Below are 14130 nucleotides of genomic sequence, written 5' to 3'. Positions count from 1 at the left end.
GAGGTTGCAGTGAGCCAAGATCACGCCACTGCACTCCAGCCTGGGCAACAGAGTGAGACTCTGTCTCAAAATAAATAAATAAATAAATAAATATAAAATATGTAAATATATACACACACATATATATATAAAATAATGTTTTAAAAGCCTATACATTTTTAAATCACCTTTCTCAATAATGGGACAAAAAATTATAGTGAAAACTTAAAAATACTTAGAACTGTATAACAATCAAAATGCTACATGTAAAAACTTTGTAGGATGCATCAAAGTCATGATTTAGGAAATTTTAATTCTCATGTGAGGAAAGTTTTTTAAATTCAAAAAGCTAATGAGCTAAGCATTGATCTGAAGATGTTATATATTTGAAAAACCAGACTATATCCAAAAAAATGAATATAATGAGTAGACTTAATTTTTTTTAAAAAAATTAACATATAAAAGAGTATCAACAAAGGCAAGTCCATTCTTTCAAAACTTAAGAATGTGCATATATATTGTATCTTTAGCACATATGAATATTACTTTTTAAAAATTAGAAATAAGTGAAATCAAATGGGAGTGTCTTTATTTCTGTGGTAAATTATTCTGTACAAACACACATATACATTACTCAGCCACCAAGCACAATCAAATGTGTACCAGCACCTGGACCCACACTTAGGCAAATACCTTTGGCGATGTGCCTACTTTTATTGTATGATGCGTGCATTTCTGCATGGTGATGAAGGCCAGGGAGGCACTCCTAATGCAGAAGCCCCAGCTCTGTCACCTCTGAGAAGCCTCCACCTGGAATCTCTTGCTTACCTTGACAGATGAGCTGTCCAGGGGAACTGTCCAGCAGCAAATAATTCCTGAAGTCAAGCCTAAAACAGGCCTGTGAAGTAAGTCCAAGAAGAGCAGGGCTCCCCCATGCTGCAGGTGTCTGGCAGCTTGGAAAAGGGATATAGACAAGATGCCGTGCATGTGACTCTTGCCGAGGACAGCGTCTTTGGCATGGAAGGTACATTAAAGCTGGTGCTAAAGCAGTGTTTTCACCGAGTCAGGCTAAGTGTTACAAGCTGGTTAGCTTGCACAGGGCCTGGGTGCTCAGTAGGGCACAGCACTTGGGGTTTAGTGCTCTGCAGTCACTATTAATGTTATTTTTGAATTTGAGTTTTATAGTGAATGGGATAATAAAGCATGTGCTGGGGAGTCAGGACCTGGAGCCTTGGTTCACTTGCCAGTCCATCTCCCTCCACTTCCCCAGAACTGGTTCTCACAGCCCACTGTGTATCTCCCAGCTCCCTGGGGTTCCCCCACCCCACCCTCCCCTAGACTGGGAGACTTAGGGTCAGTTATGCTCCCACAGTCTTGGGACAGGGAAGCAGCAGCCATCCACCCCAAGCTGGCAGTGCCACACTGCATTTGTCTTTTGCCCACTTATATTTAGGCACCCAGCACGTCCCAGCAAAGAGGCTGCAACACTGTACAGCAAGCTTGTCGAATCTGTGGCCCACAGCCTGCACAGACAGCTTTGAATGTGGCCTAACACAAATTTGCAAACTTTTTTAAAACATGAGATTATTTTGTGATTTTTTTTTTTTTTAAGCTCATCAGCTATTGTTAGCGTTCGTGTATTTTATGTGTGACCCAAGACAGTTCTTCTTCTAGTGTCGCCCAGGGAAGCCAAGAGACTGGACACCCCTGCTGTAGAGGATCACTCCTCTGCCGCAGGTTGGGATGGCCAGCCAAGGGAAGGGGCGCGATGTCTGGCTCGACTTCTGGCTGTTGGGAAAAGGAACTCAACAGCTGGCCACACACCAAGTAAAGGGGATGGGGAAAGCATTTTGAATGACAAATAGAAACCTCCATGGTAGATGGAGAGATCACAGAAGCTTTTTCTGAGTAGTCCCAGCTACTCAGGAGGCTACTCAGGAGGCTGAGACAGGAGAATTACCTGAATCTGAGAGCCTAGGGTTGTGGCGAGCCAGGATTGCGCCACTGCACTCCAGCCTGGCAACAGAGCGAGACTGTCCCCCCAAAAAATAAAATTAAATTAAAAAATAAAAAATAATTTTAAAAAAATTAGGCATGGTGGCAGGCACCTGTAATCCCAGCTACTCAGGAGGCTGAGGCAGGAGAATCACTTGAACCCAGGAGGTGGAGGTTGCAGTGAGCCAAGATCAAGCCACTGCACTCCAGCCTGGGTGACAGAGCGAGACTCTGTCTCAGGAAAAAAAAAAAAAAAAAATCACGAAAACAATGTGCTTCAGACTCAAAATAATGCCCTTCCCATGACAGTGGAGCCATGTTCTATGCATACAATCGTCACTTTGGGGAATTTTATAACTTTCAGTCTGGAAGATAATAAGGAAATGCTGGGATAGCACATGGGTGGCTCACTAGTGTAATCCCAGCACTTTGGGAGGCCAAGGCAAGAAGACTGCTTGACCCCAGGAGTTCAAGACCAGCCTGGGCAACATAGTGAGACCTCAGCTCTCCAAAAATAAAATTGGCCAGGTGTGGAGGCACGCACCTGTAGTCCCAGCCATTCGGGAGGCTGAGGCAGGAAGATCACTTGAGCCTAGGAGATCTGGACTGCAGTGAGCTATGATGGCAACACTGCACTCCAGCCTGGATGACAGAGTGAGACCCTGCCTCAAATAAATACATACAACATTATATTTGTATGTTATATATAATATGTATGTATACACACACACACACACTGAGAAGAGCAAAAATGAAGGGAGATGTGAGAAAATTGTATTTGCAGTGAAATTTAGCCATGGCTGCTGTTCTTGGTAGATGTTAATAATATATTTGTATATTATACATTATATTTGCATATTATATATATTTTATATATATATATACACACACACATACACACATATACACACATACACACACACACATACACACACACATACTGGGAAGAGCAAAATGAAAGGAGATGTGAGAAATTTGTATTTGCAGTAAAATTTAGCCATGGCTGCTATTCTTGGTAGATGTTAATAATATATTTGTATATTATGTATATTATACATTATATTTGTATATTATATATAATATATATTATATATATACACACACATACTGGGAAGAGCAACATGAAGGGAGATGTGAGAAATTTGTATTTGCAGTGAAATTTAGCCATGGCTGCTGTTCTTGGTAGATGTTTGTTGATCAACTTATTACAGCTCTGATAACACTGATGGAAGTAAACTGAGATACACGTTGGAATTTGAGTTTCAGAAGCCTAGACATGTAGTATACAATGCATGGAGGCTTTGGGGTCTATGTAACATGAATTGGCATGGTGTTTTTTGTTGTTTGAATGTTTCCTTTCTGCTTAACTCTGTTTATAGGTGGAAGAAAAAGTGTGTGTTTCTATGTGTGTGAGGGAAGCGAAACAACTTTAATTTTAAATGTTCTGTATCTTTCACTATACTCATTTTCTAAATACTGATTTTTTTGAGAGGTCAGATTTTATAGCTGGTAAAAACAGAAAAATAAGAAACGGATCACAATGAATATTACCACTGTTTTGGTTTCAATGTTTTAAAGTTCTCTTCAGTCCTCCTGTATTAGTCTTTGTATTGCTATAAAGGAATAGCTGAGACTGGGTGATTTATAAAGAAAAGACATTTATTTGGCTCACGTTTCTGCAGACCATACAAACATGGCACCAGCATCTGCTCAGCATCTAGTGAGGCCTCAGGAAGCTTTTACTCATGGTGGAAGATGAAAGGAGAGCAGGCATATCACATGGCAAGAGAGCAAGCAAGAGAGAGAAGGTTCCAGGTTCTTCTTAAACAACCAGCTCTCACATGAACTAAGAGCGAGAATTCACTCATTACCACAAAAACAGCACCAAGCTATTCATTGAGGGATCCACCCCCATGACTCAAACACCTCCTACTAGGCCCACCTCTAACACTGGAAGTCACATTTCAACATGAGATTTGGAGGGGACATCCAAATCATATCACTTCCCTTGACTGCAATTCAGCTAATTGCTGAAGTTTATCAGTATTAAGAAGCCTCTCTCTCTCTTCATACCATCAGTTTTCACGCATTCATCCTACAAATATTTATGAAGAGCCTGCTGCGCCAGGCTCTTATATCTTAGCCGTCCAGCCTGCCCCAAGCCATCTGTGTTCCTATAGTTCTACACCCATTTCCAGGTGTTTCTGGTAGTATGAAATTTATCTCACTTTCTTACTCCAAATATGTTGATAGTTTTCTGTAGTGTCCTGAATAAAAACCCAGTTCAATGGCAGTAACATTGAACTCAGTCTCAGAACAGTTGGGTTATAGTGCCAGCTCTGCCATTGACCTTCACCTCAATGCACTTCAGTTTCCTCATCTGTAACCAACAGAGGACCATGGTAACTAGTCTAGGGGACTTCAGTTGTTGCTCACAACAGAAATCACTTTTCATTCCCATTTTACACTTGAAGAAACAAGAGTCACTCTAGTTAAACGATTTGCCCAGAGCTGTTCGGCTAGGGGCTAGAATATAAGAATGTAAGAATGTGTCTGAACCCAAAGCTCTTTCCACAACATCCCTGTATATAGGATTGTCTGAAAGGGCTCCCTTTTTGTACTGGCTGATACAGTAGCCACTAGCTATATGTGGTTATTTAATTAAAATTAAATCTCAGTTCCTCAGTCACACTAACTACATTTCAAGTACTCAAAAGCCCCACGTGGCTCATGGCTGCCATATAGGCAGTACAGATTCTCAGACACTTCTGTCAGCACAGGTTTTTTCAGACAGGCTCTAAGTTCTAGTTAGCACTTGGCTTCTATGATTCCCTGATTTCTCAACCTGTCCTGCGAGTCCTACCAGAGTCTGACTCCAGCTCCTCTTTACTGTTGGGTTACTCATTCCTAGCTAGGCTCTTGATGTGCCTGCCAGACTGGGCTCTATTTCTATGTCCCCCATTGTACCTAACACCATGCCTTCTATTAAGCAGATAGTAAACATATGGATGGATAGATGGACCTATGGAAGAAAGGAAGAGATGAAAGAAGGGAGTGGCATACATTCATGCTTTCATTAGACAAATACTTACTGAGTGACTGCTATGTGTTAAGCACTTTTAGGTTCCTGGGATTACCATAGTGAACAGACAAGATCTCATGAACCTTCTGTCTGGTTGGGTGGAAAAGTGGGGAACAGATCATAAAGAAGTTTACAGGTAAATAGAAGTTCAGATAGTGCCAAGTGTTATAAAGAAAATAGCATGATGTGCTGAGGCACTGGAAGTAGGAGTGGATCTGGGAAAAGTATAGATATGGTGGTCTGTGATGAGGTACCATTATGAACCCAAATCTAAATAATCAGAAGGGCCATCCTTGGTAGATCTGAGTGGTACATATTCCATGAAGAAACTTTGCTGCTGAAATACTGCTTTTGCATACTTTGATGAGATGTATCATTTGTCAGATTCTGATACATGAGCCAATGTAAGTACCCAGTTTAATAATTTTAAAATTACCCTGTAGGAAGGCTGCAACAAGGAAATGGGTGAAACAATTAATTGAGTAAGACAGATTAATATGTAGTCTATTAAAGTTGAAATGGCATTTATCTTCTATGATGTTCTCTTTTGTTGTATAGCTTTGTTCCTGGACCATATAAAGCTACCCTCAAAGAAGATGTATTACAGAAGGCAAAATTCTTTCAAGATAAAAAATATCTTTCAAGAGTAGCAAGAAGTGGCAGAGATGATGCTATTCAAAATTTTATCAGAAACACCTCCCATACCTTTAAGAATGGAAGAAGGGTGACAAAAAGTGCTCCCAAATGATGTGGTAAAAAAAAAATGCTTGAACAACTTAGCCTTAGGAAGCATAGTAAGACTCTGGACTTAAACAGTAACTAAATCTGCTGCCAGAACTCAAGCAACAGTCTGTAGGTTATCAGGAGACTTGACCCCCTGCATTCATTGGTATTAAGATATATCTTGTTCATTTATTTGACCACTCCTGACAATTCCAGCACTCTACAACTGATACGTCCGAGAACTGTTTCATTAGAAGACAGAAGAATGAAAGAAGTGTTTTGAAAAGTCTAATGGAGATATAAATTGAAGGTAAAATTTATATGATGTATGCATATGTGTACATGAGTCAATGTTAATTCTTTTATCTCTGTCCAGTTCATTTCCTGCAAACCTATCCTCCTTTTCTAATTTAGTAATGTCTAACACTCATCTATTTAATCAAAGTTATTTTTAAATGTTTTAAGCTACTCTAAAATTTACCCTAGAAATGGATGCTGTTTATATGTCATATTTTTAAAATTTGAACTTCTATTCCATTTAAACACACCACTGTGGGAGTTGTTTGCTTGGACTGATGAGAAGAGGGTAATTTTCTCCATCTCTATCGAAATCCTCCTAAACTCACTGAAAAATTCATTAATTCCCACAGAACATAAATTACTGCTTTTGAGCTGGAAGTCTTCTCTTCATTAGGAAGCTTACTGCCATTTTGATGGAGCTTGAAGCCATTTTGATGGACTTCTAGTCTGTCTTTCATTAATAAATGGTCATTTATTAATTTTCACTAATTCATATATGCTTTAGACAAGGAGAGTCAAGACACAACTTGTCATAGATGAAGCTCTGAGTTACTTTTACCCATCAGGTAGCTGTTTAGTCAATAATAGACAGCACCAAAACAGGACTGGCAGAGCTCTTAAAAACAGCCTTAAATACATGCTGAGTTTAGAAAAATGTAAGAAAATCATTGTTTTAATCTACAAATTCATATGCAGTTGCAGAGATGCAAAAGAGATCTGAGTAAAAGTATGAAAGGTTTTAGTAGAAGTACCTAGTCTCTAGTAGCATGCTCTGATGGCTATGTCCTCATCTGCATTTAATTTTTATTTTTATGATAGGGCTGATATTTTCAGCAACTAAACACCCAAAGTATTATAGCATTATTTAATTTAAACACAGTGTTCAGACCTTACCTCAGTCTAAGAGCTGGCTCCACAGCTGGTAGCAATGGCCCTGTTAGGCAGACTCCCCCCTCTTTGGGAATGGAAAGAAACCCTGCTTGGATGCATGGAGCAGATGGATACTGACACCAAGGACATTCAGATTTTCTTTCCTATACCTATTTTCACAAAACTTGGAAAGAAAAACTATCTGCAGTATTTTTTAAAAACCACTTCTGCCATTCTTACTTAGGTAAATCCAGAGATAGCACCTAATGTCTTCAGAGGAGACAGAAGTTCAAGGAGTTAAATGTCACATTCATACTCAGGTAGCAGAGAAGAATAAAACACATCAGGTTTGCTTCATCTATCCTAAGTCGTGCTTAGAGGTTCAGGAAAACTGTCTCAAGTACAGGAAATTAATGAGCAATATTTACGATGTATTTTAATAAAAGGGACTTTTCTAGTTAACTCTGAGTTAAGCAAAAACTCCTTTCTTTTGTTAATTGTTGGAAATACCATTAAGATGTATTTGTCTGTTTTTCTGCATTGGCAAGTAAAGAACACCAAACAAATATTCCCTTGGTGACAGATTATTTTTAGCATTTTGGGCCATCTTTTGAATCACTAATAGGTGAGGGCTCTGAAGCATGCTGCAAATAGAAGTTCCTTTTTAAAAATGCCTAATATTAGTATTTTCCCTGATTTACCTCTTTCTCCTAAAAGTGGAAACAGCAAAAATTAAGTTGAATATAAATTTAATAAAGCTATATTTAAACCCAAGAATCACACAAACAGGATGCTTCTTGGTTTAAAAATGTGAATTAATCGACTGTAAAGGAACTGCCTCCCATTATCTCTGCACTGAGCTATGAGTCAAACTTTTTTTTTTTTTTAAGTAGAGGTCAAAAGGAGATGCAACTTAACATTGCATCAGATTATAATACTTAGAATTCAACCAAATAACTTTTTTCCAAAACTGGGGCTTTTCTGTGGGGGCAAGGGGACAGAGAAGAATGGGTGGTAGCAGGAGATAAGGGGAGAAAAGGATCATATCTCTGTCAGCCCACTCCATTTTTTTTTCTTAGCATTTCCCACATTTATCAGTCTTACAGCTTATCTAATGGCTCCAGGCTGAAGACCAATCTCAGGATTACGGTTTCTATATCAAAAAAAATTTTCTCCAACCCCCTGCAGACTCTAAATCTGACTTAGTAGCTAGAAACCCTGTAAATATGGTCTTGGCAGACATTAAGGGAAACAAAGGCAAGGCAACATGACAATGCCAAATTTGAAGCTATCAGGCCTAGTTAGTCCATCATTCCTAACTTTGACATTTCTGAATGACTGGCATTTTCTGACAGTTTTGTTGTTTACCTGTCTAAAAACTAAGTGCAGCTGGCTCTGTATCTGTGGGTGCTCCACATCCATGAATTCAACCATGGATAAAAAGTATTCAGAAAAAGAAAGATGTTTGTGTCTGTACTGAACATGTACAGACGTTTTTCTTTTCATTCTCTAAACAATACAGTATAACAACTGTTTATATAGCATTTACAGTGTATTGTATCACAAGTGATGTAGAAATAATTTAAAGTATATGAGAAGATGTATGTAGATTATCTGCAAATACAACATCATTTTATGTAAGAGACTAGAGCATCTGTGGCTTTTGTTATCCTTGGGAGATCCTGGAACCAATGCCCCAGAGATACCTAGGGATGATTGTACTGAATCATGAAACTAGATGTATGCTTTGTAAACTACATGTACTGTAACTTAATTATGTAATTATAAAAATACAGAAAATTCTTAGCGTATTTCTAAGCAAGTAGGCTTTTCCCTTGGCTGAGATTTTTATAGACTCATGTAACTAATTTTAAACTAAAATATTCTGAATACCATAAACCCTTCTGCAAGTGGATGAGAATTAAATGTGGAGACAGTCTGTATGCAAATAGTAATCCATAACCTTGAAGGGTTTTACCTTAGTGGAAAAGACCAATTTTGGCCTTCTAAAAATGTATATTTTTGGTGTACTTTTAACTTTATTTTTCTTTTTCATGCATTCAATTGTCTATACTGGATAAAAGCAACCTGTTGAGCCAAGTGTCAGAATTTATGGTACAGCCCATAAAAAATAATGATGGCCAAGAGGAGGCACACTTGTATAACTAATATGCAGGAAATCAATTCTATAATGTTAAATAACTAATAAGGCAGACTGTAAAACACATAAGAAATATTAGAGCAGAAAGAGCACACTATTTAGAGTCCAGAGATTTGGACCTAATGCCTGGTTCTGTCACTGATTCCTTGTGACAGCGAGTCCATTTCTTCACCTTAGAACAAATGCTGCTGAAGAGATTATTCCTCTGCTTAAATTTACCATTTAAAAACAACACCACAAACAAACACTTAGGATGCATGAATACAGTTTAACTGCTTTGAATAGCATTTTTAATAGCAAAAATGTGTTTATACTTATAATAGCTTACAACCATCTTTTCAACCATCTTTTTCAATACAAAATAAACATTCATTTTCATATTTTATATTTCTCACCTCTATAACATATACAATAAAAATCCCAGACATTGTTGGCTGGCTGATTCTTGCAAAGAGATGCATAAGTAAACTAGTCAAGTACATCTTAACCATTTTGGGTATCATTTAGTCAGTCATGAAACAGTAATATAGAGACATAATTCTGAAAATTAAGCAATGAATCTGTTCTCTAGAAAGGCCTTTTCTCTTGAGTTATAGTAGTATATTTATAACTTTATTACAATTTATACAAATCACTAGGTTTCTATTTCCACACCTTCACAATCCCATCTCTAGAAGCAGTTACGATGAAACCCTGTGTTGTCTGGAATGTGGCGACATCAGTGATGATGTCGTGATGTCCCACGGGCAGGGACTCTGGGCCCCTTCGAGGGGTGTCATCACTTGGTCCTACTTTCTGCTTATTCTGAATTTCCTGTCAGGGAGCAAGCCAGAAGTTAAAAGTCTGTACCATATTCTTCCTCTCATCAATAGTCTTGCTTCTGAGATACTGTTGTATTTAAGTTAACAACTTCTGTAAAGTAGTCATGCTTTCACAAATACACTGAGCAAAAGGAGTAGAAGAGCCAAAAATGACATTCCAGGGTCCTAGTCATTGGATTTCATGAGTAGCCACTTACAGATATGGAAAACTTATTTTAGGTCAATATTCTGTGCATCTTAACTTTTGCCAACATCAAAAGAAAAAAGGGATAGAATATAATCAAAAGAGATATAGCCAGGCACGTTGGGTCACACCTATAATCCCAGCACTTTGGGACGCCAAGGTCTCCCAAGTCACAAGGTCAGGAGATCGAGACCATCCTGGCCAACATGATGAAACCCCGTCTCTACTAAAAATACAAAATTTAGCCGGCTGTGGTGGCACACACCTGTAGTCCCAGCTCCTCAGGAGGCTGAGGCAGAAGAATCGCTTGAACCTGGGAGGCAGAGGTTGCAGTGAGCAGAGATTGTACCACTGCACTCCAGCCTGGCGACAGAGCGAGACTCCGTCTCAAAAAAAAAAAGGTATACATGACCAGAATATAAAAAATACATAGCAGATGTTCTAGCACTTCTAAAGCTCATTAATATTTGTCATGAAGGAAGCACACTTTTATTTATGGAACACCTACTTTGGCCCAGGTACTAAGGGTATAGTCTCTCACTTGAAGTTTTTGCCTGAGTCAAGAATACAAACTTTACAGTCCTAAAGCCAGGTTTGAATCCCAGCTTTCTGTTTACTAGCTGTGTGACCTTGAACAAGTTACTTAACTTCACTGTGCCTTTTTCATTTGTAAGAGGATAATAAAAGTGCTTCCTTATGATGTTATAAAGTACATACTGGCCATTTGAGCTATTACTTATATGTACTTTCTTTATGCTTATTTTACCTTAATAAAAGTTTATTTTTTTAAATTCAAGAAAAAATAAATTTCCTAAATTCAGAGTACTCCTCGCTTGATCATTTATTTTAATTCTGTTTACAAAAGCCATGTTTGTGCTTACAGAAGTTGAATGAAAAGACTACAATACCTGGACAACTTCAGTGCCTTCAATTATTTTCCTGTAGTAGGACACAGATGGGGAACTAGTACTTCCTGCAACAACATAGGACCTTTCTGGGTAAGCCAAGTCCCAAAACCTAGGGAAGAGGAAATAAATGACAGTCTTTATAGGACAATGAGAGGAACTAATAATCATTGGCTTATCTTCATCAATGCATTGTTTTTCTTTTGCATTAGAAAAACAGGTTTTTATAGAACAGCATTCCATTGGTTACAAATAAAGTATTAACAGCTGTCCTTATAAGATGATTTTAAACATTACAGTGCCATCAGTATCTGTAATAACGTCTTGTAAAAGTATCCATTTTATTCTTTAAGTATTTGTTGAGATCATGTACCTTATTTTCATATCTGAGCCAGCTGTTAGCAGGATAGGATTTCCATCTGCAGGACTACAGTAGATACCATGGACGCTATGAGGAGAAGGCTTAAAAGAAATAAATGTGGAGTCAAATAAAAGACATTCGTGTATTCCATAAATGATGGAGCTATTTCTAGAGGCAAGTTAACTGTCAGTAGCTTTACAAGCACCTGGTTACCTAAAGAAATGAGAGACCAGTTATGTATGCCCTATCTACTTCAATCTGGGCTTTTCCTAATTAAGCTAGATCTCACTGGGGTTCCAAAGAGACATCACAAGCTTTATGGGCTAGCAACTTATTTACCCACTAATGCAGAACACTAGCAAGGAAACACTCATGTAGCAATGGCCACATGATACTTGATGTTATTAAAAACCCAAATTTAAACATAACCCAAAAGCCCAACAGATACTAGGTTTGATGAAATGCCTGAAAGTACTTAGGATGTAGGGAATAATATCATCCTTTACAGTCAAAACTGTAAAAACTGAAGTCAAACCTGTAATTCAGAAAGCGGTGGTGCACTGCTGGCCCAGAGAGTAAATCTTCTGTCACCAGTCTCCATGTCCCACATGGACACTTCATTGTTGCCCTGAACAGCTAAAAGAGACAAAGGCCAGAATCTAGACTCAGACAAAAAGAGTTGGGGAAGATTACAACAAAACAAATTGCAGTCCTGAGAGAAAGACAAATCTCTTTCTTTCAGGGGGAGAGACAATATAAGAGGCTTTATTCACCTATTAATATTTACTGAGCCAGTAAATATTTTTACTATGGACTAGTCATTACGCTAGGCACTGAAGAAAAGATGGCAATGTAGAAAAATTCCCAGTTTCATGGAACTTCCATTCTAGTGGGGACAACAGACAAAAATGCAAAGGCCTTTCTGAAGCAGGAGTGTGCTTAGTTGAAAGAACAAGTCAGTGTGGCAGGAACAGACTGAGAATGGGAGACAAGTAGGAGAAAGGGCAGTAGTGCTGGTCACTTTCCATTTGCTGCTCTAAATCTGACCTGAATGAACCATATCAGCAAGCTCCTGTACCCCCTCTGGCTGGGTTTGCCAGCCTGTGATAGGCTAAATAATGGCCCCAAAAGTATCCAAGTCCTATCCCCTGGAACCTGTGAATGGTACCTTATATGGCAAAGTGACTTTGCAGATGTGATGAAATTAAGGACCTTGAGAAAGATTATTCTGGATTACTCATGGGGCCCCACATGCAATCACAAATCTCAGATGAGGGAGGCAGATTTGGCAGCAAGAACAGAAAGCAATGTAACAATGAAGATGCTATGTTGCTGGCTCTGAAGATGAAAGAAGGAGCCATTAGCTAAGGAATTTAGTTCTTAGAAGCAGGAAAAGGCAAGGAAATAGATGTTCCCCTAGTGCCTCCAGAGGGAATATAGGTCTGCTGCTACCTTAATTTTGGTCCACAAAACCCATTTCAGACTTCTGGCCTCTAGAATTATTAAAAAAATAAGTTGTGGTGTAATAGGAAACTAATACATGCCTGTGGGAAACCGCAGCAGGAGATCAAAGGGAGAGAGGGAAGAAAGTCAAGTCATTCACATCAGGCTGGTTATATCCCTCATCTCAAAGTCACTGCTCCTTTCAAGGCGGCCTTCTCTATTCCTTTCCAAATTCAGTAACCATGCCCTCCTGCCCTCAAGCCTTCTACTGCTACTCTGCTGTTACCAGCCCTTATTACTGTGCTATCTTTTGTAATACCCCTACACCCAAACCTTTGTAAACAATTTTATTTGAAAATAAATTCTTAAATTATCCTACCTTGAGTGTGCTGTTTCCTGTTAGAATTCTGACTGATAAAGGTCAGGGAGGTGGCAAGAAGGCAGGTCCCATAAAGTCTTTTGGACCAAGAAGCCAATGGGAAGGTACTGAGCAGAAGAAACAAAATGGTCTTAAAAAGTACAGACAGAAGCAGGCTGTGAAGATATTACATTAATAGGGAAAAGAGATTATAGTGGTTTGGACTAGGGAGATAGTGATGGAGGTAGTAAAGAGTGATCAAATTCTGGATATACTTTAAAATAGAACTTACAGGACTGGTTAATGGACTGGAAGTGGGATGAGAAAAAGAACAGGCGAAGATCATTCCAGGCTTCTGAGCACCTAGCTGCCATTTACTGAGAGAATACCATAGGAAGAGCGGGGTAGGAGGCAGTGGTGGAGACACTTAGTAGAGAGGAAATCAAGCATTCAGTTTAGTTAGACATGTTGAGTTTACAAAATGGCTATTAGACATCTTAAGAAAAATAGATATGAGTCTGAATAATAGTTAAAGCATGAGATTGCATGAGATCACACACACAGCCAGTGTAGGAGAAGTGGTTGAGACCAAAGACTGGGTCCTGAGGCAGGCAACAAATTAAATGCCAGGAAGATGAGAAGGAACCAGCAGCTCAAGAAGCTGTAGAACCAAGAGAAATGTCCTTGAAACCAGGTAAGGAAAGCATCTGAAAATAATAGAAATCAACTGTTCAAATGGTAAGTCAAATAAGAAAAGGGCTCACAATAACCACAGAACTTGGCAACATGGTGACTTTGATAGCAGCAGTGTATGCGATGGACTATATGTACAAGAAGGGACCACAAAGAGCCTAGAGGCAAGAGGGCTGAGGGGAAAACATAAGAATAATAAGAGCTATTATTTACCAAGCATTAATTGTGTGGTAGAGTATGTACTTTGCATGCTTT

The 14130-nt window shown here is 38.8% G+C and overlaps 2 protein-coding genes across 2 annotated transcripts in view; one reads left to right on the top strand and one right to left on the bottom strand.

Annotated features, from left to right (window-relative positions):
• The window catches only part of COL6A6 (collagen, type VI, alpha 6), a 109673-nt gene extending 103409 nt beyond the window's left edge, over positions 1–6264 (top strand). Inside the window, exon 36 of the mRNA XM_011933683.1 lies at positions 5615–6264. Within this exon, the coding sequence (XP_011789073.1) occupies positions 5615–5804 (190 nt within the window). The 3' untranslated portion in view covers positions 5805–6264. The remainder of the gene's footprint in view (positions 1–5614) is intronic.
• A 3108-nt stretch (positions 6265–9372) lies between these two features.
• The window catches only part of PIK3R4 (phosphoinositide-3-kinase, regulatory subunit 4), an 80228-nt gene continuing 75470 nt past the window's right edge, over positions 9373–14130 (bottom strand). Inside the window, exons 17-20 of the mRNA XM_011933682.1 lie at positions 11917–12017; positions 11394–11482; positions 11024–11132; positions 9373–9923 (exon numbers count right to left, since the gene is read on the bottom strand). Coding sequence (XP_011789072.1) covers positions 9753–9923; positions 11024–11132; positions 11394–11482; positions 11917–12017 — 470 coding nt within the window. The 3' untranslated portion in view covers positions 9373–9752. The remainder of the gene's footprint in view (positions 9924–11023; positions 11133–11393; positions 11483–11916; positions 12018–14130) is intronic.

Source organism: Colobus angolensis, unplaced genomic scaffold (genome assembly GCF_000951035.1).
Source record: "Colobus angolensis palliatus isolate OR3802 unplaced genomic scaffold, Cang.pa_1.0 Scaffold129, whole genome shotgun sequence".
Classification (NCBI taxonomy): Eukaryota; Metazoa; Chordata; class Mammalia; order Primates; family Cercopithecidae; genus Colobus; species Colobus angolensis.
The sequence above is the reverse complement of the archived record's forward strand: the minus strand, read 5'-3'. Positions and strand labels throughout refer to the sequence as shown.